The 22,699-nt window shown below is 44.1% G+C and overlaps 1 protein-coding gene across 5 annotated transcripts; it reads right to left on the reverse strand.

Annotated features, from left to right (window-relative positions):
- Positions 1-3,088: 3,088 nt before the first annotated feature.
- Positions 3,089-22,453, reverse strand: LOC126644518 (histone H2B 5-like). Of its 5 annotated transcripts, XM_050323987.1 has the most exons (3): positions 20,307-22,111; positions 18,578-18,995; positions 3,089-8,020 (listed from the first exon to the last, which is right to left on the reverse strand). In XM_050323987.1, the coding sequence occupies exons 2-3, from the start codon at positions 18,636-18,638 to the stop codon at positions 7,611-7,613; spliced, it is 471 nt and encodes a 156-aa protein (XP_050179944.1). In that variant the 5' UTR covers positions 18,639-18,995; positions 20,307-22,111; the 3' UTR covers positions 3,089-7,610. The 5 variants fall into 5 exon arrangements, with proteins under 5 accessions (XP_050179944.1, XP_050179946.1, XP_050179948.1 ...); XM_050323989.1 differs by lacking the exons at positions 18,578-18,995; positions 20,307-22,111 and adding an exon at positions 22,273-22,453; XM_050323991.1 differs by lacking the exon at positions 18,578-18,995 and having other exon boundaries at positions 20,307-22,102.
- Positions 22,454-22,699: the final 246 nt, after the last annotated feature.

A 22,699-nucleotide genomic window follows, 5' to 3' on the forward strand; every position in this document is an offset into this window, starting at 1 on the left:
AGGGGAGGATGCTGCATCTCTGAAGTCTATACTCAGATACAACTTTTTATTACCTTGATGACAGGATAAATTAGCTGTGGGATAAATGTTCCTCTCAAAAAAGTAACCTCCCAACAAAAGCAGCCATCTTCCTTTCAACATGCTCAGGCAGTCCTTGCTGTCATAGGCTTCCCACTTTGCTAGAACTTAGTCATGCCTCAGAAAGCTTCATTCAAGGGCAGGTTTTATTGGGATGGACCAGTTCAATAGCCTTTTTCTATCAGTGCCTGTAAGACCAGGCTTCCTGGGAACCCTTGAATATTGCAGCACTCCAAAGAACCAAAAGCCTAGAAAAAAAAGGTGGTAAATTGCAGTGCCCTCACATTTCCTTCACTTTAGTGAAATTCAGTGTGGTGCACTTACATTCACTCCTTCGTTGTTTTTTCCAGGCAGTCTTAGACATAGATTGGAGGCTGAGTGCTTATATCAACAGCACTCCTGGCTCTCCCATCTGGAGTTATATTTTTCAGAGGCAGGACTGATATTCACCAGGATGTGTCCTAGCCCATGGGGCAGGTTAGGTCAGAAACATCTCCTGGTTTATTTAAAAAGTTGTGATGGACATTTTTCTGAGTCTTGGCAAATATGGATGTATTTTGTATAAAGAGTGTTTTCCACACCTGCCCAGAAGGAGGTTCAATGGCCCATAAACGCGAGTGGTGCCCAGAAGATGAGAGACTTCCTGCCCCAAAGGATTGATGAGCAGCCACAATGCAGCAAATTCAGTGAAAGTCCCTCTAGGAGGGTGACTTTGTCCCCTCATAGGTAGGCGACTTCATTTTAAACCAAGACTGATTTGACTCAATCACACTCATATCTACACCTACATACTCACGAGATGGATGTATCCAAGCTGTCTGACCAACATGCACTAAGATGCATGTGTCCATCTTTGCAATGACTCTGAGGATGAGGGATAGTGCCCTCATGTCCACATCAAATACCCTATGTTGTTCTTAGATTGGTGACCTGTGCTGGCTCTGGATGTGCCATTTGTACCCTTTAGTTTCTGGCAGATACTGCACTGTCCATCCTGCTCCACCTCTGGGAGTTACCAGGATTTACTCCCTGCCCTTCATTTGCTGTGTTCAGAGCAGCAGCATGCTCTGTGTATGCTGGCATCTTGGTGAGCTTCTCATCAAGGTCCTATCAGCATCTGTCACTCTTGTAGCATCCACTTACAGTCTCCTCCCTTTGGTTCCTTCTGGTGCCTCATACGCAGCCATTGCCATTCCTTCCCCACTCCTACCAGTCTTCTCATTGTTATTACTATTAAGGATGTTCTTCTGTCATTAGAAGACAGTCAAATCTGTAAGATGTTTTTTTCTGAATGAATTTCTGTAACAGATTTTTTTTGAGGGGGGAATTAGCATTATGGACATTAAAATGCAGGAAATTGTGTACACTTTTTTTAAAATCAACTGCTTCAAGGGAGAAAATGAGAAATGTTTTTGAGAACAGCTTTCCGTTACATGAGAAAGCAGAAGCTCCATTCCTCATTCTCACACCATCTGTGTTTATTAACCTTAACTATTTTAGCAACAAAACATCTCTCACATCTTTTGTGTAAGCCAGGCTAACAGCATCCACATAACCATCAATGCTAGTGCAGAAGCCACATAGAAAAGCAAGGTAAAAAGGTTTTTTTATGCTTTATTCTAAGCTCCAGAGGCCCAAGAAAACCACCTGAAACTCTTCACAGTTCATGCATAGCACAAGGTAGACTTTCTATGAGTGTATGCATATAACCTGGACCAGCCCTTTATTGCATCCAACCCAAAATCTTATTTCCAGCAGTGGCCATGACAGAATAGGCAAGAAAGACCATAGGAATAAGACAAGACACATACAGTAACTTCCTCTCAGTCTATAGTATTCTCTCAGTCTATAATAATTTTCAGTGTAGTTTGTATGTGTTTAGCAAGTCTTAAAGGATTTTTCTCCCAGTCGTTTGTCCTTGAACCAAATTCTAGCATCTCCAACATCCATTGGCAAAGGCTCAATAGTGGACTGCTTGTCCAGGAGAAGCATGATCATAGGTTATGCTCTACCTTTTATAATCTGGTTTGGGTCTTCCTGAGACCCAGGAGACGACTCTGTTATGAAAGTTCATTGTGGGTGTCTGCAAAGGGGTATCAAAATGAAAATCAGTATTAGAGGCAGTATAATTTATTTCTTTGGAAAGAAATACTTCAGATGAGTTAGTTATAAGGGTTTTTTTCACCAAATACTGATTTTCCCAATTATGCTAAGCTTGTGAGTCTGTCTTTATAGAGACTATAAACATTTTTAGCTCTAATTTCTGTCATATGGCATATCTCAAGTCTTAGCTTGTTTCTCCAGCAAACAGTGTCTAGCACAGCATATTAATTTCCCATTCCACTGAGTGCATTATGATGCTGAAGTCCAGCAGGTGAGTGTTTCACTGGAGCATATTTACCAATCATTCTTTAAAGGGAAGATATTTTTCTTCCTGTAGTATTCAGACACTACATCTTATTCCATGTTTGTTGCCTATAAACTTCTCACAGTCCAAGGAAAGAGGTTTCTGGGGGAGCACTTGTTGATTAGGATGAACAGAAATCCTGAATGTGCATAAAACACTTCTCCAACCACAGTGTTCAGTTTGTGCAAGTCAAAACTGCTCTCACCTGGGGGTTAAGTGATGGGTGCCATGAAGAGCACTCCCCAAGCACCCAAGCAGGAGTGTGGCAAGGACAGGTTGCAGGCTCAGCTCTGCCTGGGGCAAGCTCACTGGAAGGGCTTGAGAGAAAAAAAAGATGTTTATGTTGCACCCATGTTTGGGGTGAGTGATGCCCCATGAGGACTCACAGTGGCAGCCTGGGACATCCCTTCAGTGTGGGGCTCCTCTGGTTTTTGACTGACCCTCTGCCAGGACCAGCTGGGCTCCATCTCTGCTGGAAGGGTGGTTGCTGTCACCCCAGGGCTGAAGGAAATACCACGGAGAAGGAGAAATGCAAGACTTGGGGGGATCTTGGTAATAAGGTAGCAAAGGTAATAAGAAAGCAAAGACACCCTGACAGCTGGGTCTCATTGATTTCCAACAGATTGGCATTTACATTTTATTTATACATTTAACAGAAAACAGGTAATTAGCACTAAGAGAGGTCATAAACCAGCAGCAACATGAATCATACTTGATGTTACACTTACTGTCAGAAAAACTGTGCACATAAGCCCACGAGATATGATGCATGAAGTAAGCATGAAAGATTGCTCCCCAGGTGCTGGTCCCAGGAAGCTCTCAAAACTCTGTCAGCAAATAATTTTTATGTTGTAGTTCACATTCTTCCTTTCCCTGTAAACAATTTGATCTGGATGTAAACCATCAGGAAATGCTACGATGGGACAAATGCTCAGGGCTGTGCAGAGGCCATGCCAAGCTCTACTCTAGGGGTGGTCAGGACTTGGAGCTATCTGCATGGCTGCCTGTCACCAGAACAGAAGGCTGCACAGCCACACAGCTCTGCTGGGCAGGGCTCTGTGTCCCTCCCTAGGACATGCAGTGGTGTCCAGGACTAGCACTTTCCTCCACACTTGTTTTTACCCTTGTTTTTACCATGCTGTCTGTCCTGAGTAGGAGCAACCCTCCATGCAGGTGGCCACTCAATTCCTCTGTAGGTTGAGCTCTGTTGTGAAGGGCAGATGGGCTTTAAGCCCTTCTAGAGAAGCAGGGTGGAAAATCAGAAGTAGATCTACATAGCAGCTTGTTTTATCTCTTTTGTACATGAAAACAAATAACTCAATGCTGTGATGTCCTTGGGGTTAATATGAGGTTAATAGGAAGGTTGTATTACATTTTTCATCTTCCTTTCCAACTTTTAATCTGTAGTTGATTTACTTTTTTAATGGACAAAACACAGGAGTGGCCCAGAGATGCTCCTGGGACTGTAGCAGGAATCAGATAGGGACAGTGGTGCTTGGTATATTATCTTCAGTTTTAAATGTTTTATCAATTCCAGATCTGGAAATATGTATTATTTTAAAAGTACAGGTGTGCAGAACCCCTCTTCTGCAGCAAATCTCCTTATTAGGGAACTGTGAAATATGTCACACCTCAGATTAGTGAACAATTGATCCTTGAACTTTTAGACCACCTTCTATTTCCTCTAATATTAAAGCTCAGTCCAAGCTCATCACATTCAAAATAATTCCCGTTAAACTGCTGTGAGTGTGCTCCAGTACAGCAGCAGGCAGATGTGGGAAGGGCAGGCTGCCTTTCAGATCTGCCTGAACAAGGAGCCTCCAACTGCTACAGCTGGCTGGCTGCATGGGAGCAGAGTCCCCTTCCCAACCTGCTCTCTTTCACTTGTGAAACACTTGAGTCCTCTGGGATCTGCAGAAACGGGATTTACCTGATTTACAGCATCGGGACTGCCAGAGAAACTGCTTGTGGGACACTGCAAGGGTAACACCCATAGTGGCATATTTAAAAGCCCCATCTTTGCTGCTAACTGGACCACTGCAGGAGACTCAGATTTCCTTTCTTCATTTTTTCTTGACACTGGGGCCATTAACTTCCCAACTGCTTTCTGTGTCAGTCCTAGCTTATACCAGCCTTGCCTTTCCTGGATCATCCTTTCCTTGCACTGGCACAAGTGTCTGTACAACAGTGACAGAACAGAGCAGCCACCAAAACCAGGTTTAAACAAAGCTTTCAACGAAGGGGAAAAAAATGAAAAATGTTTCATTTTAACACAGATCAGTTCCTCAGTCTTGTGCTTCACAATGTTGGGGGTGAGTTAAAAAAGAAATACAAAAGGGAGACTGAAGAGCAAATGATGTGGGAAAGGACAACCTAGACTATAAATGGTTGGATGTGATCAGTCTCAATCACTTGGCTTTAGACAATATAAAAATCCTGTTTAAGTGTTCAGGTATTTTTGTAGCCTTAAATCACTGTCTCTCTTCTCTCTGAAACAACCTCCAAAAATGGAGAGTGGCAACAATGGCAGAAGCAAATGCGACCGGTACTGTGGGTAGGTGTATGGAGAAGCAGCTCTCGCCCAAGTGACCAGCCTCATTCCTGGCTCCCTGAGCTGCCCAGGAGACCCTGGAGGACTGACATCTCACTTTGTTTTCCTGATTTCCTGCAGCTTGTGGAGACTGAAGCAGGACTCTGCTCTGCTCAAAAGAGTGAGGGTTTAGAGGCTGTGCCGAGTAATCTTAGGAGATGTGTGTCCTGGCCCACACACACTGCTTGGACTGGAGTGGATTTATTCTACTTTGAATTCCTACCTTCAAGATGACTTCCCAAGAGGATGAATTCTGATCTGCAGTTCATAGGGACAGAAGAAGAAAGCTCCAGTAATGCCAACCAGCCCTTCACTCCCTATATTCCCCTTATGCATCATCCACTGTTTGGATTACTGATGGCTCTAGGCCCACTGCAGGTACATTTTAATCTTTGGTATCTGATTTAGACTATTTGACTTGAAAACAAATGTAAGGAGTAAGCTGTCACCTCCAAAGCGTCCTGGCCAAGTGGACCAGGTTACCAATATTGCTAAGTACAGGTGCTGGCTGTTGCTGGGAGCAGCTCCTTGTGGGTCCTGGCAGCCAACTAACCAGGTGTTGTTCTTTCTGAGAGATATCAACAGAGATTCCTGCTGGCATTAGGCTATGAAACACAGCCGTGTGTTATCACTGAGCAGAGTGGAGTAGGAAAATCCCTTTTCAAGTGTGGGGTGTTCAAATCAATGCAGGGGGCTGGGAGCAGCCCATAAACAATTTGACCTTCACTCCTGCAAAGAGATCACACATCCAGGCTGCTCTTGGTTTCTGAGGTGCTCTTGGTTGAACAGGTCTATGCAGTCCTCTCCTCAGACCAACTGGAAAATGACTGCAATGCTGTTATAAAACCAAGGAATAACTGAATATTCTGGAGATGCAGAGTCCTACAGCTCCAAAAGCAATGTAAATTTTTTAAAGGTTCCAGTCACTCTCAAAGCATAAAGAAACATGATAGAAATAAATGCAGGGGAAAGTTAAGAGATGTACTGCAAGGCTGCTATTTTGGAGTATGAATTTACTTTTCAATTAAAAACAAGATCTTGGAGTTTAGGGAGAATCTGCACTTAGTTCTGGATCCTGTGCCTTTGCTGTTCCTTTTATTTACAGAATAAGTTGCAGAAAGCTGTTGTTATTTTAGACATGCATATTTTTTATCTGAGCATTACTGCCTACCAGAGACTTTGATTTTTTTTAAATGTTGGCTAATTTTGTGTTTTGAGTAGGAAGTTTCAGCTTCACACCAGTGCTACACATGCTCTTCTGCTATCCAGCAGTCTGGGCAAGATAAACCTGTAACCAAGATATTCCTCCACTAATCTCTATGGCTTTTAACAAGATTCTATTATTGCTCACCTTACTGTGGACTTTGAGAAGTTGTGGGGAGTAATCTTCAAAATATCTGGGATGCAGGCAAGTGTCCCTATGTATCCACCTAGACCCAGTTTTCGGTTTTGCTTTCTAACTGCTGAACAAAGCAGGGAAGGCAGGGCCAGGTGAGATGCCCACAGTGATCTCTGCAGCAAGCCAGCCTCTTTCCCCCCCAAAATGCACTAGCCACCTCTGCTCCCATACCAGATGCCTTCCCAAATCCTCAGTCCCCTCCCAACACTTCTGTAATGTTTGTCCTGTACCAGCTTCGAGCTCACAGGAGAAGGGACCCTCATGGGCCCCACTCCTTCTCACCCACACTTACGGTGGAAGGGAGTGCCCAGGCAGCATCAAGGCAGGAAAAGTCTGTGAAAAGCAGCAGAATTAGCAAAGTCTGGCACATCAAAGCAAGTCCTAAAGCAGGCAAAGCAGCAGCAGCTAGGAAAGGTAGTGACCCAGTCCCAACATCCCACCTTGTCCGTCTCTCCACCTTGGCACAAGGTGGAAGCAGTGGGCAGTGCCAGCACCCTCAGCCTGCTCCACGGCTCATTCATCGGGAGCAATGAGGAGGATTAGCACTTGGTATCAACTTGGGCATCTGCCTGCCTGCCAGGCTTGCTCTTTAAAACAGGCTGTCAAGCACAGATAGCTGTTGAATCAATATGTGCCTGGTAGCTGTTGCTTCTGCCAGCACAGGGTGGGCTGAGCCACTGCACACCACGAGGGATCCAGGCTATGAGAGAGAGGATGCCAGTGCTGACTCCTCAGTGCCCATATCAGATGACTGTGACAAAGCAGTCAAACAGGAAGACTTCAGGGATTGTGTCTCTGCCACTGCCAGTCTCCCCTGCCAGTGCCAAACAGGCATGTTTGCCAAGCACAGAGGAGACTGGATACAGTATGGTTGGTCAGTTCTTTGAATGAGATGTGAAAGCAAGAGCCTCCTCTACCAGCCTTGACAAATCCTTTCCATGTCCTGAGCAGACTACGAAAATCAGCTGACATCCAGATCACTGTCTCCTCTTCCACTGGGCAGCTTTTCATGCCCATCCCAAGGCTGCAAATTGCTGTGGATAGTAGCTGTGACGTTTATCCAGACCATGGCTGCTTACCCGTGCTTGCATGGAGGGCCTGGCGCTTGATGGTCCCGCTGCAGAGGTGATGTCCGGCTACTTGGAGCTCGTGTACTTGGTGACAGCCTTGGTGCCTTCAGAGACAGCATGCTTGGCCAGCTCTCCTGGGAGCAGCAGGCGCACGGCTGTCTGGATCTCCCGGGAGGTGATGGTAGAGCGCTTGTTGTAATGGGCCAGGCGGGAGGCTTCTCCAGCAATGCGCTCAAAGATGTCATTGACGAAAGAGTTCATGATGCCCATGGCCTTGGAGGAGATACCAGTGTCAGGATGAACCTGCTTCAGCACCTTGTAGACATAGATGGAGTAGCTCTCCTTCCTGCTTTTGTGCCGCTTCTTATCGCCCTTCTTCTGGGTCTTTGTCACAGCTTTCTTGGAGCCCTTTTTGGGGGCTGAGGTTGACTTCGCTGGCTCTGGCATCCTGAGAAATCTTTCGCTGGGTGTTGGAGCTGCTTGGAGAAAACATGAAAAAAAATCTAATTCTTTTTTGATCTTCTACAGAGTAATTGTATTGAAAGATGAGAGAGTCTGAGTCAGAGACAAGGAATAGCTCTGAATCTGAGATAAATACCCCATAACCCTGTGCAAGCATTTTTGAAATCCCAACAAGAACTGTTCTGTTTTGTGTATGGCTTTCTGTTGTTTTCTGTTTAAATCCCTGTAACACTGGACTTGTCAGCATCGCTGAACACAGGCCTAGTTGGCATCTACTTAGTAAATATGAGATGGAGGGTGAACATCTTTCTGAGAAATATGTTCTAGTTCCAAAGAAAACATTGACTGCAGTATGGATTAAATGAAATCTTGCTGGAATGGGTCAAAGACTGTTGCAAGGTATCACTGAAGCCACCTTATATGAAACTGGTCTAAATAATTTTATGTGGTTATTACAATCTCCAATAAAACCTTTTTTCTTTGCATGTAGGTAGAAGTTTATTTTGAGGGTACTTGCATTTCTGTGGCTATTGTTTGACACCATGTATTCCAGTGGAATACAAAAGAAATACACTTTTAAGCTAGCTAGCTGAGCTATAGAAATCTCTCATTATTCACATTAGCTAGCAAAAAATATCAGAGAGTAGAAAAGCGTACAGGAGGTGTCAGGAATCACCTGGAAAAGAAACAGAAATGTGGATAGGAGTCAAACATCAAAGTGATTTTGGGCTACATGTTGATGGAAAGAACTGTTTTCTGCTATTTGGTTCTTTCTGCTTTTGAGTGAGCAAGTCTTCACTGGACGATTTACACCAAAGAAGCCTGATCCTCCCTCTGAGTTTCTCTTCATTAGGCCACAACCTGCAGAGCCGTGATCTGCTGACTGCTGAAAGCAGCTGACTGCTTTCATCCAGAAGTGCAGTAACAAAAAGGCAGTATGTAAACCATCAAAAAACTCTGTGCCTCTGCTACACTACAAATTTACATGTGCTTTACTACATGGGTCAAGGGAATAACTGAGTTGCAACCTGGTAAGTGGTTTTGTGTTTCAGAGGGCACTTGGAGTGCTCTTGAAAGTCAAGGCTTCTCTGGAGGATAAGATTCCAGCATTACCCAAGGGCTTGGGTTTTACTGCTCTCTGTCTCTTTTGAAGATGACCTCAGAATTACAGTCTGCTGGCCAAGAGAGACCAGTAGAGAAAAAAGAGTTTGAGAGTTGATGGCACATGGGAAAATGGATAGAAGTAAACAGGAGAGAGAAAGCTGGGACGTAACATACGGTCTGCATACTCGAGAGTATCAGAGAAGGACCTCAAGTGGTGCCTGTGCCAAAGCAATGGCTGCATGCTCAGCCCTGCCTCTCCTCCTTGGGAAGGAGCCTGGTTTCTCCACTGCTGCCTGCATTTGCATTTAAAACCAGATGCAGTAGCACTGTTGCAACCAAGTCTATGCAAAGTTCCTGGTTGCTCCCTGTGAGAGCAGACATCTTTGATACCGAGGCTGGATTGACATGCCCACATCTCAGTGGATACCAGCTCCTGCTTCCAAACCACGCAACAAACCTCCGTGGCTCCAAATCAGTATGTGAGATGATGCCTCCTGTACTGCTGGCTGCTCTGTGCCATGAAGCACCAGTACTGGGCTCTGGCAGCCTCAATGGTCTGGCAGGCACTGGGCAAGGGGCAATGTGGAGCACTTGAAGTGGGGGTACATCCAGCTGCAAGGGTACAGTGGCATTGCTCGGGATGCCAGGGAGCAGGGAGGCAAGGCCTCCACCACAGCCCTCCAAAACACCCTCCAGCCTAGAAGCCGAAGTTGGCGTCAGTGCCCTCAGCACTGAGTTTCTGCTCCAGCAAAGCCGTTTCTTCTCCAAAGACATGATTTTCATGTGCTAAGAGTTTCACTGTGTCCCCTCATGCCCTTTCTTAATTTCCCCATGCATTCTTCTCAGAGGTGGCATTTGGAAGGGCTAGTGCTAGACTGCCCCAAAAGTCCTGGACAGCCTTCAAAACTCTGACACCTGCCCCCTTAAATACCACATTTTCTTCCTCTGGTGAAATCACAAATTTTCTTCCTTTTTTCCTCTATTTGGGAAGCAGTATTGGGAAAAGAAATCCCCTACTGCTCTGTTTGTAGACTCAAAAATATGTCTTTTCAACGGAAAGGCATTTTTCCAAGAGAAGGAATAACTGTGCACATGCTTATTTTTCTCTTAAGCACATTTCCTGACAAAAACACCACAACTGAAAAATGCAAATGACTACTTCTTAGGCTTTTAAAAAAGTATATCCTTCTAAAATATGCATTAATTCTTAAGTGCACTTGTACTGCAGCTTATAAAAAATGAATATAGTGCCCAAGACAGCAGAGTGATTTCATATGACTCCAGGAAAGGTCACACCTACAGGACACCTCTGCCCATGTGACTGGCTAACACCCACCCTTGGGCAGCACAGCCAGGATCTCGCTCTTCTCCCATATGTGGCCACAGTGATGCTGAAGTTCAGAAATTAGCACAACAGTTTCAGTGTCCTTGCTTCTCTCTACCCATTTCTTTGCAGCTGACTGTTTAACAGCTAAATAACACCTGCTCTGAAAACAGATTGTATTCCTTTTGATTCATTTGGGCAGTGCCTACCACAAAAAGCCTGAGTGCACTTGCCAGGTAATAAATAAATAATGTTACTAATGATCAGTGGTGCCACCAACTCTTCTGTCAACATTGTATAATGTAACCCAGAGGCAGGTGCTGCTCTGGTATGAAGACAGAAGTAGTGGGATTATCCCCAAAGTGTCCATGTGGAGACTTTATTGAGGGAAACACTAAGTAATCTTTAAAAAAAGGCTTCTTTTTATGAAAATAGTTGCATCTCTTTCTTCTCCATTTAAAAAAAACTCAAAAAAACAAAAGAACAAAGAGAGAGAGAGAGAGAGAGAGAGATAAAGAACCTGGGGTTATTAGGTTTTGTGGTAGGAAGTGCTGCCATCATGATTGACTTCTCTACTGTGAGGTTGACCCAGCATTGGCACAGGTTACTCAGAAAGGTTGCAGAATACCAATCTTTGGAGATACTCAAAATCCAACTGGATGTGGCTCTGAGCAACTCACAGTCACTGACCCTGTTCTGAGCATGGACTGTGCAAGATGTTTGCCTGAGGCACCCCCAACCTCATCATTTCTGTGACTTGGAGACTGAAGATGGGTAGGACATGCTTTATGGGCTGTGTTCTCTTGATGGGCATTTCCCATGGGATACTGCAGCCAGAAACTTCCACAGGGACCCCTAAGGAGGGAAGGTGATGCTCGTCTCCAGGTCCAAGCCACTGAGGTCCCTGGGACACAGGGTATGGCCATGCAAGAGAAGGCACTCTGAAGCATCATGGTGACACTTGGAAGGTTTCAGGTTTTTGAGGAAAATCTTTGGGTGCATTTTTACTTTATGTCTTTGTACGCTCTGAGTCAACCAGTTATCAGTTCTGGCATTTTTTCTTTCCTCAGAAAACCAACAACAAAACCAGTGACAGTAATTTTTCCAGCCAGTTCCAAGCAGCAGCCTGACTGCTGCAAAAACCAGAGCAGTGTGGAGTGACAGATACATCTTCCTTTGTGTTGACACCCCTTTCTTCAGCATCATTAAAAGGAAAACGAACAGAAAAACATATTCCAAGATACAAATCACCACAGTCTCAGATCTGAAATGGAAAGGAGCCCTGCTGAGAAATCCCATGCTGTCTCTGTTTTCCTCAGGCCTGACATATAGTTGGAGAGAGACAGGCAGGGAAGCTCCTGCAAAATTTTTGTTCATTTTTTACCTTGCTGCTGCTGAGTCTGTAGGACCAATGCCAAGCTGGTGACAGTGGTGTGCGTGGCTGACTACGGGTGGACTATTAGATGGCCTTCTGGACCTGTCCTCATGCAGGGGTAGAAACAGCACTTGGATTTTTTTTCTTTCTTTGTCCTTTGAAAGTTGTCCTTGCTGTGATGAGCTCTGGGGCATCCACTGTAAATTCCCATGCCCAACAGACTGTTCCCTTTCTGTAATTTCCTAATCAACCATAAAAGATACATTTCTAGAGTGAAGACTTTGTTCTTACGTTTTGGTGAAAAATTAAACATTTGTAGGAAAACCTCAAGCTCTTTTGGACATCTCATGTTCTGGTATTTGCTAATCTTCTGATGTTCTATTTTAATCCTTGCTAGAGTAAATGAGAGCCAGTGGGCACCTGCTGTTTATTCTGTCCCTTCAGTAGAAATGTCCTGTTAGTTATGTTCAATTATTGTCCTTTTCCTTAGTTTCTCCTATCACATAAAAGAAAGAATACTTGGCTTTATTCCTATATGCTGAGAAATGTAAAGTGAAATTGGCTGATGCTTTTTGTTTTACTCTCTGAAACACAAAGAAGGGCAATTAATTAGGAAATGTTTCCAACAAAAGGAAAAGGCTTTCCAACAGATTAATTTGCTCTGAAATGCTTGTAAGATCTGGTAAATACAGTTTACAAATTACCAGGTGTCAACAAATGACTGTTATTGGAACAGCATATTTCTGCAAACTGCAAATCCCCTCCCTTATATAATATACAGCCATCTACCTGGAAGTTATTAAACAAGAATTTGCTCATCTGACAGGTATAATTACGTAGTAATAGTTGAGAAAACAAGCAATATTTTGTGATTATTTGGTACCAAGCTCTGCCTTAGGTACTGAAGCAGATCAGAAGAGTGATGAGTCACCGTGAGACTTTAGGGATGTTGCCTCCTGTGCAAAACCCGATAGTCATATTTGGAGCCGGAAACAACTTTTCTCTTGGTATGTTGTCTGGCATGTGATCATGAGGTAATATTTGCTTTGAATTAAAGAGGAGGTGAATTTCCTAGAATAAGGTAAACTGTTCTGAAATGCCCAGTTCCAATGACGGAGGGGCACAGAGAACAGTTTTGGGATCCTAGGTCTCCTCCCAGGTAAGCCAGTACCAGTAATAAGGCCCCATCCCAACTTCCACATGTTCTGCTGCATTGCATATGATATGAATGATAAAGTTATCATTTAAATGGCTTTTAACCTGGGATACACATATGCAGTGTTCTAGTGAAGAGATTCCTGCTTGCATATAAGACTATGAAAAAAGGTTAAAACTGAAGATGTCCCTTACTCCTTTACATAGAGAGAAATGCTACAAATTCAGGCTCTGACACAGACACATTATGTTCAAAGAGATCTTTAAATTTCTTTAGAACAAATGCATTGGTGTCCTAACTCTTTGACTGATCCTTATCTTGCTTCTTTTAACCCATTGCCTGGGAGTTCAGAACAGAGTACTCCCTACAATAATATTTTCTCTTCTGTTCTGTAATTCCCATTTATTATTTTTAGAAAACACATTTTTAATCACCAGAAAGAGCTGTCATTTCTTGTGCTATTTCTGCCCAAGTTGCAAGTACTTCTCAGGGCTGGGGGGGCTATCAATCACAGATGCTTATGTACAAAGTAAGGAGCAGGACCCTAGATCAGAGCTCTCTGCAGAGAAGATACATTGAATTCTTAAGGAAAATAAAATCTTACCCATGAGTCAAGCAGAGCGACAATGTTGCAAGAAGAATGATTGTCAGAAGACTAAATATTGCAGTCATTAGGCTGATTAAAGAGTGAAAGTGTCTGAAGTCAATGGGGATTTAACCAGGGTCTGAAACCACAAATACAATGTTTAGAGATGCTTATCAACAACAGCTGACATTGATTTCCATTGGAGTCCAGAAGGCTCAGTACTTTATAAAAATCAGACTTTATATTTTATCAAGGTTTTGTTACTGTTAATGAATTCTTTAAAAAGCTTTATTATCTGCTCTTTATAAGAGCACTCATTATCTACCTGCTTTGGGATATCTCTGATCTACACGCTTGACCAACAGCATCTAATAAATGCAAAATTATGTTTTCTCTAGATCAATACCTGTTAAATGTTTATGAGAGTTCACCCAGTACAGCATCTGCTACAATTACACTCCAGGCAACTTTCACACAGAGTGCCAGGGTTTCAGAGAAACCTGTAGGAGCTGGTCTTTGATGATTCTTGTGGGTCCCTTCCAATTCAGAATATTCTGTGATTCTGTATTATCACAAACATTCTCAGAAAGTCTTCAGCACTAACACAGTCCAACAGAGAACACAAACAGGCTCACTTCCTTCCCAGGGTTTTATCAATAAGTCAGAACCTTATACAACATAAACTTCAGCACAAACTTCCTCTCCAAGTTTCAGAGTCATTAGGATTTGCTGCTCCTGCCACAAATTCTTTCTGAGGCAAAAGGCTTCTGTTCCATTCATATCCCACTTCAACTCAACTGGACCCACAGGGGATCAACCTGTCAGCAACAACTCTGTGTCTCTGTGCAGGGTTTAGCTGCTGTCCCTAGACTAACTCAGCAAAGTCAGTCTGAAGGCAGGGAGAGGTCAGGGCCTGCCAACCATGTACAGGCAGCTGAGCTACAACCGACCTGGACCAATCCTGCTGGGCAGAAGCAGCAAGACATCATGGCAGCTCCACTACTCAGAAGCATCACAAGTTTTACATAATTTCTTGGTGGTTTGCAAAGTACAGACAATTGGAGATGGGTGTGAGAACAAAAATCATAGGTGACTAACGAAAGGTGCTTTACTTATTCTATTACACCCTATGCTATTGAAAATAAAAAGTGCAGATTTGAAATAAATTGCTCTGTGCCATATAAAAAATGAAAATAATTTGATTTTTAACCACATCATTTCAATTTCTCTGGAAAAGCAGAAGAGCATAAACTCACTTAGTCTGCTATATCTAAAGAACCCCTTTTAAAATGGAGCCATTGTCTCTAAACTACTAATGATAATAAGCCTAAAGAACTGCTATGGCCTTTAAGCAAACTATTTTTAAGTATTTTATGGAGTAATGGAGAATTAGAAAAATTCTAGACCATTTTCATCAGTGCTGAAAAAGGCTTCCATTAAAAATGTGCTAATTCAGCCATTCAGCCAAAAACATGAGAGAAGCCAGAGCCCAGTACCTGTAGGCTGTAAGGGGAGAGTGGGTAGGAGAGGGAGAAGCAGCCGCTCCAGATGATAGCTGCTTCCAAGTTGGAGTTGTGTTGGAACCAATGCAGACATGTGGCACCTCTTCCTCCCACACAACCCATATCCGGGTTTTAGTAGGTTTCTGTGACCTTTTCCAGTGCCACGGATCATTTATAAAGCAAAAAGAAACAAAATCTGAGATAGTACCCCAAAATCTGTACTCTGGCCAAGCTATGTTGAAAGGGAATAGTATGTTCAGATACAAATCCAAGTCAAAGTGGAAAGCTGTGTGCCCAAATTGGACTGAAGATCAGACTAATGTCATTAAGGCTTTTGAGTGATGTAGTAGGTACATCACAATGGTTTTACCACCTATTCTCAAAGGCATGGGTGAGATAAACCCAGCAAAGCTTTTTAACAACCTTCATGGAATATATATGGGTCTAATGCATGTCTGCTCAACAGACATGGGCGATATCACCAAATCTCACCCTACATGGGGAGAAAGCGCCACGTGAGGACCTGATGTGTGCAGCTGTAATCAATCACGACCGACATTCCCTCTAGAAGAGAGTCTCTCACTTCAATCATCACTTCCCAGTTACATTGCTCACATTTCAGCAAGTCCAGAAAATTATTTAAGAAAAAATAGCAGAAATCATGCAATTACCAAAAAAGTCGGGAATATGTGAAAGCTGCTTTATCATGGCTATAAAGTCTGGGTGCCTCAGAACACAGGGTGCAAACACAGGAGGTGGGGGTACCACACAGGTACATTTGAAAGGACTGTATGGCATGCCACAAGCCATAGGGCAGCAAGTGGCACAGTATTTGATTTCATTGCTACAGGATACTGAAAATATTGTAATGTGTGCATTAATAATTAATTTGGCATTGTAAAAGCAATTTTACTGTAAAACAGAGATGTGTGACTATTACTGGAGCCTGCAGGGAAACAAAGATAAATGTCCTTCCCCAGACCTCACATCATCCAAAGACCGGATTGGGAACACGATCCAGGACTGCTGACACCTTTTTCTGCTGCTGTCACCAGATCACATTACCACAAGCAGAAAGTCCTCTGAGTATTAGAGGTCATCTTCTATAGGAAGCAGGAAAATGGAGAGCCTGCTAGATGCAAGGAGAGGAGTGAAGTGTGGCTAGGACAGCACAGCAAAGCTTCCCTGAAAAGGCAAGCTGACTTCTCTCCAGAAATAGACATGGTGAGCACTAAAGACACAAGAGTTATTGAAGGTAAAAGTAAACTCTGGAACAAGAACTGACAATAAGCCATTTAAAAATGTTCATGAATAAATTTACACTGGTGATGAGGGGAACATCATTTACATCCTTATTCGGAAGTGGGAGGATAAAGGCAAGGGAGGAGGGGAGAAAGATGAAGAAACCCATACCTTTCACGGTTCAAAATTTCTAGGAGATGGCTCTGGCTTAGCAAATAACTGCTCTACATTAACCAGACAATGTATTTCTGTTCTATGTTGCTGTGCTGTTGAAGAATTGTTATCAAAATGCAGAGATGTCCTTCACTTTCTACTTCTCTTTTCTTTATTCCTTTATTTATTGTTCCTTCCTACGTTTTCTCACACCCATTACAAGTGCCAGGAGGTTCAAAGCCCCGGCAGGTTTGTTGCCACTTGGTCCCATCTCACATGTGTTATCTGTACAGAGACTAATGCATTACTTGGAACAGCCAAAGGCTTGAAAAGCTGGCAGTTGTTCAGAAACACCAAAAAAAAAAGGCTTTCAGGTCCCAATTAACCCAGGCCCAAATTCCACATTGTACAAATTGCTTGTGAATGGTGCTTTAATTTACCTCCAATTTGTGATAGCATCATTACCACATGGAGTTAGTGTGCTAGTCACAAACGCCATCTCCCTTTCAGAGTAATCAAAACATAATTGGGGATACATCAATATTTACATCAGGTGGGGTACAAAGAGCAATCTGCTGTAGACTTTGGTTGCAACCACTAGACCAGCAGTGCAGAAAATGGGGGTTGCTGGACAAAATGACAGGCTCAAAATGCCAGTGGTCCTGGATGGTCAATACCAATTAGAACAATTAAATGTAAGGCTTGCTTTTCAAAACTTGGAAGGGTTTTCAAAGGCAGCAGGTTTAAAATACCAGCAGAGTGCCATATTATCTGTACCATACTGTTATTTTTAATCATCCATGGCTCCATCCTCCCACATTCACCTTCCTTCTGAGGTTTCCATGCCTTTAGTCTCCCCACTGCAGTAATCCTAGAGTCTCCTATCATCTCCTAAGTCTGTTTTTTCTCAGATAAAGTGCTCTCTTTTTGCTCTTCTTTTGCCCTGCTGGTGTCTCTCCCAGCATGCTTCCTTCCCAGGGCTTATTAGTGCCTCTGCTTTGAGAAGCACATCTTTGCAGGTGACTGCTAAGTCCTCATCTGGAGTTGTGCCCCAGTTATGAAGCAGGTGCAATCAATAAGAAGGATGACTGGAGCTAGGCTGAGGACCCACAGTGCAGGAGAGGAGATAAAACGGGGTTAATTCCGGTATGTGAGAAAGAGGAGGGGGTTACAGGAAGGTTGAGCCAACTACAGCTTCTATATCTTCAAAGTACAGCCGCTGTATCTGCAGTGCATTTTAAGACTTAAATGTATCAAGAATAATACAAAGAGGAAATAACCTATATTTATATTTATATTTAGATTTATATTATATATGGTCAAACAGCTCATTCCTGACAGGATGCTCCCTGTCTCCTGTCTTGTAGCACCCCGTTTGTTACTCTGTCAATTTCCAAGTCGCACAGAGGACCCAAAGAGGACTCTTCATTTCTGCCAACATGGCAGCAGCTTCCTTTCTCTACCCTTCCTTAAGTGCCAATGGTTAACTTCAGTCCTTTTGGTTTTCTCCTTTCCTTCCCGTTCTGTGATTTTACTTGCCTTTGCAATAGAGAAATGAGGAAACTCTTACCAAATTATTTCCCCGGCTCTCCTTCACATCAGGTGTTCTGAAGTACTGAGCTCCACAGCAGTTCCTTCCTCTCCACCCTTCCTGTACCTCATTTCAAGAATTTCTTCTGCAAAAAGTCACATGCTTTTCTGCCTAAGCTTCCTCACATTTTCCAGGAGGAAGGGTAACTTCTGTGCTCTTTGTAACCCCCAATAGCCTTTCAGGAGGTGCACTTTTTGTTCCTCCTATCCCTTCCTCCACTGCCTTCTATACATACTGTACCCATTATATTGCCATCTCTGTGTTTTTTTCTCATTCCTACCTTCCAGTCTTCTTTCACGTAATTTTTTTCTGCTTCACAAATATCAGTCTACTACGGATGATCTTTCTGCCCACAAGAGACAGAGTCACACAGATTATACAAACAGGTTATAAGGAGAGATTTTATGTGCCCAAAGCATGTCTAGTTTTTCTGACTATGTCTAATATAAGCAAAACTTTACCCTCTTCATGGCTAAATCCTGATCATGGCTAAAACCCCACAGTTTGCTCCTCAACACACACCACCTGCAATGATTACCTGGGGGATGGTCCTCTACCTTCAGGCTGAGGATCTCAACTCTCCAGGTGGCACACCTCATGTCAGAGATGTGTTCTCTGCAAATGGAAACTCTTTCCTGAGAGTGAGGGTAAAGGCTGTTTTTTAACAACACAGAGAACCTTACTGCAATGGACCACCTATATACTTTACCAAATTCAGAAAAAAATTTCACCCTATGTTTTAAGGCTGGTTTGAAAGGTGAAGAATCCTGACTTCAATAGGGTGAAATAATATGACAAGGGTGGTGATTAACTCTCACCACAAAGGAAAATGTTGAGTTGATGTAGGTGGCATATAAAACCCCCCACTCTCTTTATGAGTCAGGTAAGCTGCTAGAAAGCAGAGGTGGAGTCCGTGGGATAGAGCTGTTTTCATTCCAGCCAGTCAGTAGTATGCTCTTTGAATGACAAAAAAAGAGAAAGTTTAATTATTAAATGATTTATTTTAAAAGAAGACTCTTATTTAAATAGCAAAATTTAACATTTGCCCTTGATCCCCAATGATGGTGTTTGTTCTCAGTGATAGTCAAAGGTAATAATTATTAAACTACTCCACCCCCCGCCCTCTGAGGTTAATGTAGTATTTTTGGTTTATACATCTATTCTTCCATCTCCCACCCAATGCATATGATCCTGCAGTCACAGCTCTCGCCTCTCCCTTTGGCTCCAAAGAAAGGGGAAGCTTGACAAGCCAGGATCCCAGTCTCACCCCATATAGAGCCCTTTTCAGAGACAAAGCTTAGAACTGATAAAGAGAAAGCATTTCTCTCCCAATAACTGCAGAAAAGTGGCTTAATGAATGTATAAACCAAAACGATTGGGTAAAAACACACCATTTAGTGAGGTCTTATTTTGTGTCAGTCCAGGATCCAAGGGATAATTCAAAGAGATGGTAGTGTCCCTTACCTAATATTATAATCTTTTCATTAAAAAAACCCTGAAAGTGAGAAATGTAAAGAAAATGTCCTTAGGTCCTTGAATTCAAAGGACTTGTAGTCCTCCTCCAGTATTGTCAGTCAGAGCATAACAGCTGCTCTGTTCACAGTGCACACTGAGCAAGATGCTTTCCTAAGTACACTTCTGAATTTAGGAACATTTCCCACACACTTAATTCTTCAGTCTACTCAATATATGTGTTGGCAATGGGCAGGAGCAGTGTATTTCAGGTGCTGAGGACGGGATGCAATAGGATCAGACCATCAGCAATGAGTAATTCCTTTGTTTCATCTGGAGAATGGAAGACATGGAGTAGAGTACAGGTATATGTGTACACATATATATGTAATATATTATTATAAATATTTATTACATTATTTATTATTTTACATATATATGTAAATGTAAGGGATGAAAAGGACAATAATAAAAGGAACAGCTTGGAGACAAAATGTCAAGAGGAAGGTAGAATAAGACAGTGGATGGAAGTGGGATGTCAGAAAGGAGACAGCAGGAGAAGATATAAAAAGAAAGACAGAAAGGGGGGGGAAATATGTAAGAAGGAGAAGATATACGAAAGAGCTAAAAAATGAGAGAAAAGCCATGAGTGGACAAAAAGCAGAGAGAGGGGAAAGGTAAAGTAACCAGTGCAATGTTTGGCAAGGCAGAAATATTGAAGCATAAATAAGGTAGAGAAACTCAGAGGGTCATAAGAAGAAAAAGAGGTTGCACTGCAGAGAAGATGTGAAATAAGTAGTAGAAAAAAAAATCACCTGCTGGCACAGCACTTCTGAGAGTCACGGGTGAGAAGTGCTGCTGTCCCAACAAGGGACAGAGCCAAACCCCAGGAAGTGACAGGCTAAACCCAAGGAGAACAAAGGATGAGGCTGGGAGAAGATAAATGATACCCTTGTACTAGGTTGCTGCCTTTTGTCTGAAATAGAAATCACAAAGGTCATTGAAATGGCTGCTTAAATCTTACATCTGATACTTTAAAAGGCTCTTATTTTTTCCCCAATACAATAATTCTTCTTCCTTTTCTCTCAACATTGAATTAAATTAATTACTATACACTCCACAGTTACACCTCCCAGCCAGAGAAGAAAACCCCAGACACCATTATGCTTAAAGCAGACTTGCTCTCTGGCTCCCTTTGCCTATAAAGGTTTCTGTAGAAATCTTTCAGTAGACAAAGCTAGATTTCCAGCAGCTCCAAAATCACCATGATGGAGTTGGCTATCATTAGCAAGATGAGGAAAGAAAGAGGAATCAAACAGGGGTGTGCGCTCAGGGAAAAAGCTTTTTTGTTTTTATAATTAGGAAATCTTACCAGTATAGAGGGAAACAAATTGCTACTAGTATATAATCTGTCACTCCTTTGCACATCAAATAATAGGAACAACAGGGATTGTGTGGGAAGTACATTCATATTATCAAATTCTTTCTGATATTAACATGTTCAATGCAATGAAAAGGTAATTAGGAAAATAATATACTGTAACACAAATACTGTAGAGGCTATAAAGTAAAAAAACCATGAAAATGAGTGTTTCCAGGACAGCTCCAGTCTGAGAAACTAGAGCTTTATTAGTAGTAACAGGAGCAACATATGGAGATGAATGAATGAAACCATGTTTGTAAATGTGATATGCAATTGCACGCTCTCACTTGGCTTTCCTTTTTCACAATCTGACTCAGCCTCTCCACTCCCCCATCTTTTGATTCATGAATTCTTGATCTCAAAAATTAAAGAGTTACAAAGGCAGCACACGAAGGGCATGAGATGATGTGAAATATGAGGACACTGGTGAGCACAAAATGTCACCCCCCTGCAAATAGACAAATCTGCTAGATGTAAGCAGCAGAGTCAGGGCCACCCTCTCCAGGGGCTCACTAGAGGATGCCATGCAGCAAACCACAGCTAATCTCCATTGCGCTAGAGGCACACACTGAGGTAGACAAATTTATTACAAAATTGTATATTGTATAATATTGCTTATGCTGTTCAGCAGCCACGCCGTTAGGCAGCCCCTCCAGCACCGAACCCAGAAGACTGGACGTGACAGGAATGAGAAATAAAAGGGTTTCTTATGGCATATACTCTCTGTATTTCTTAAGCTATAAAAAAGAGACCAAGGGTTAATGACAAGCAGCACAAAACGCAACAAACAGTGCATGAGCAGTGGTGTACAGCCCTATATGCTTACTAAATAATTAACAAGCACACATAGTGTTGACCCAGGAGGGTCTGTACATAGGATGATCCCTTCCTTCCCTGGGGGCCAGAGCTCCTCAGCGTGTGTGCATTCAAGCCGCAGACGGCCAGCCCAGCCCGTGGGCACCACTGGCTCACTGTAACCGGTGCCAGAGCGGCCCAGGGCTGGTGCTGGGCTGGGCTGCAACCCCAGCCTTGCCACCGCCGTGCCCCGGCTCGGGAACGGGCTTCGCCTTCAGAACCTGTTTCACTGGAGCGCAGCGAGCTCCGGCCATACGATTCCTAGGCTCGCAGCAAAGCACCGGCAAGGCTGACACCGTGTCCGTGCCCTCGCCAAGTGCGGAGCACGACAGAGCCCCTGACCCTGTGGTACTCAGGGTCCGGCACACGGCGGGGCAGCGCTGCCCGCACACCGCATCGCGGCACAGCAGCTCGCATGCTCGGGCAGCACAGCCCCGCTGCGAGCACTGCGGTGCCCGCTGCTGCCGCACCGCAGGCGGCCAGTGCAGTGGGGAGGGTCTTGCCTGCTGGGCGTCTGGACTCCTCCGCAGGCGAGCTCCGGGTAGGTGCGCACCGGGCGCGGCGCGGGGCTGCGGGACCGCTCGCTGCCGCTCCGCGCAGAGCCGGCGGGCGCCGCGCCGGGCGGGCCGCGGCACCGGGGACCTGCCTCCGCCGCCGGTCCCCACCAAGCTGCGGCCGGCGAGGCGCCTCGCTCTGCACCACCGCCGCCGCTGCGGGCCGGGCCGGGCCGCACCGCCCCCGCCCGCCCGCGGCCCCGCCCGCCCCCGCCTCTGCGGGATCCCGCCGCGAGGCCGCCGGGGGCGGGGCGGGCGAGCGGCGCGGCCCCGGCGAGCGGCTCGGGCGCTGCGGCGGCGGCGGCTGCGCGGGCGCTGGGAACGGCGGCGGCGGCGGCGCGGACCGGCACCTGCTGCTGCCGCCTCGCCTGCAGCG

This window comes from Myiozetetes cayanensis, unplaced genomic scaffold (genome assembly GCF_022539395.1).
Source record: "Myiozetetes cayanensis isolate MyiCay16 unplaced genomic scaffold, myiCay2020 scf3, whole genome shotgun sequence".
Taxonomy (NCBI): domain Eukaryota; kingdom Metazoa; phylum Chordata; class Aves; order Passeriformes; family Tyrannidae; genus Myiozetetes; species Myiozetetes cayanensis.

Excerpts from the sequence above, each read along its gene's own strand:
- LOC126644518 (XM_050323987.1), bottom strand. The coding sequence starts at position 18,638 with ATGAGGTGTGCCACCTGGAGAGTTGAGATCCTCAGCCTGAAGGTAGAG. Across the intron at positions 8,021-18,577 it reads GGTAGAGGACCATCCCCCAG|CTCCAACACCCAGCGAAAGA; the intron begins GTAATCATTGCA and ends TTCTCCAAGCAG.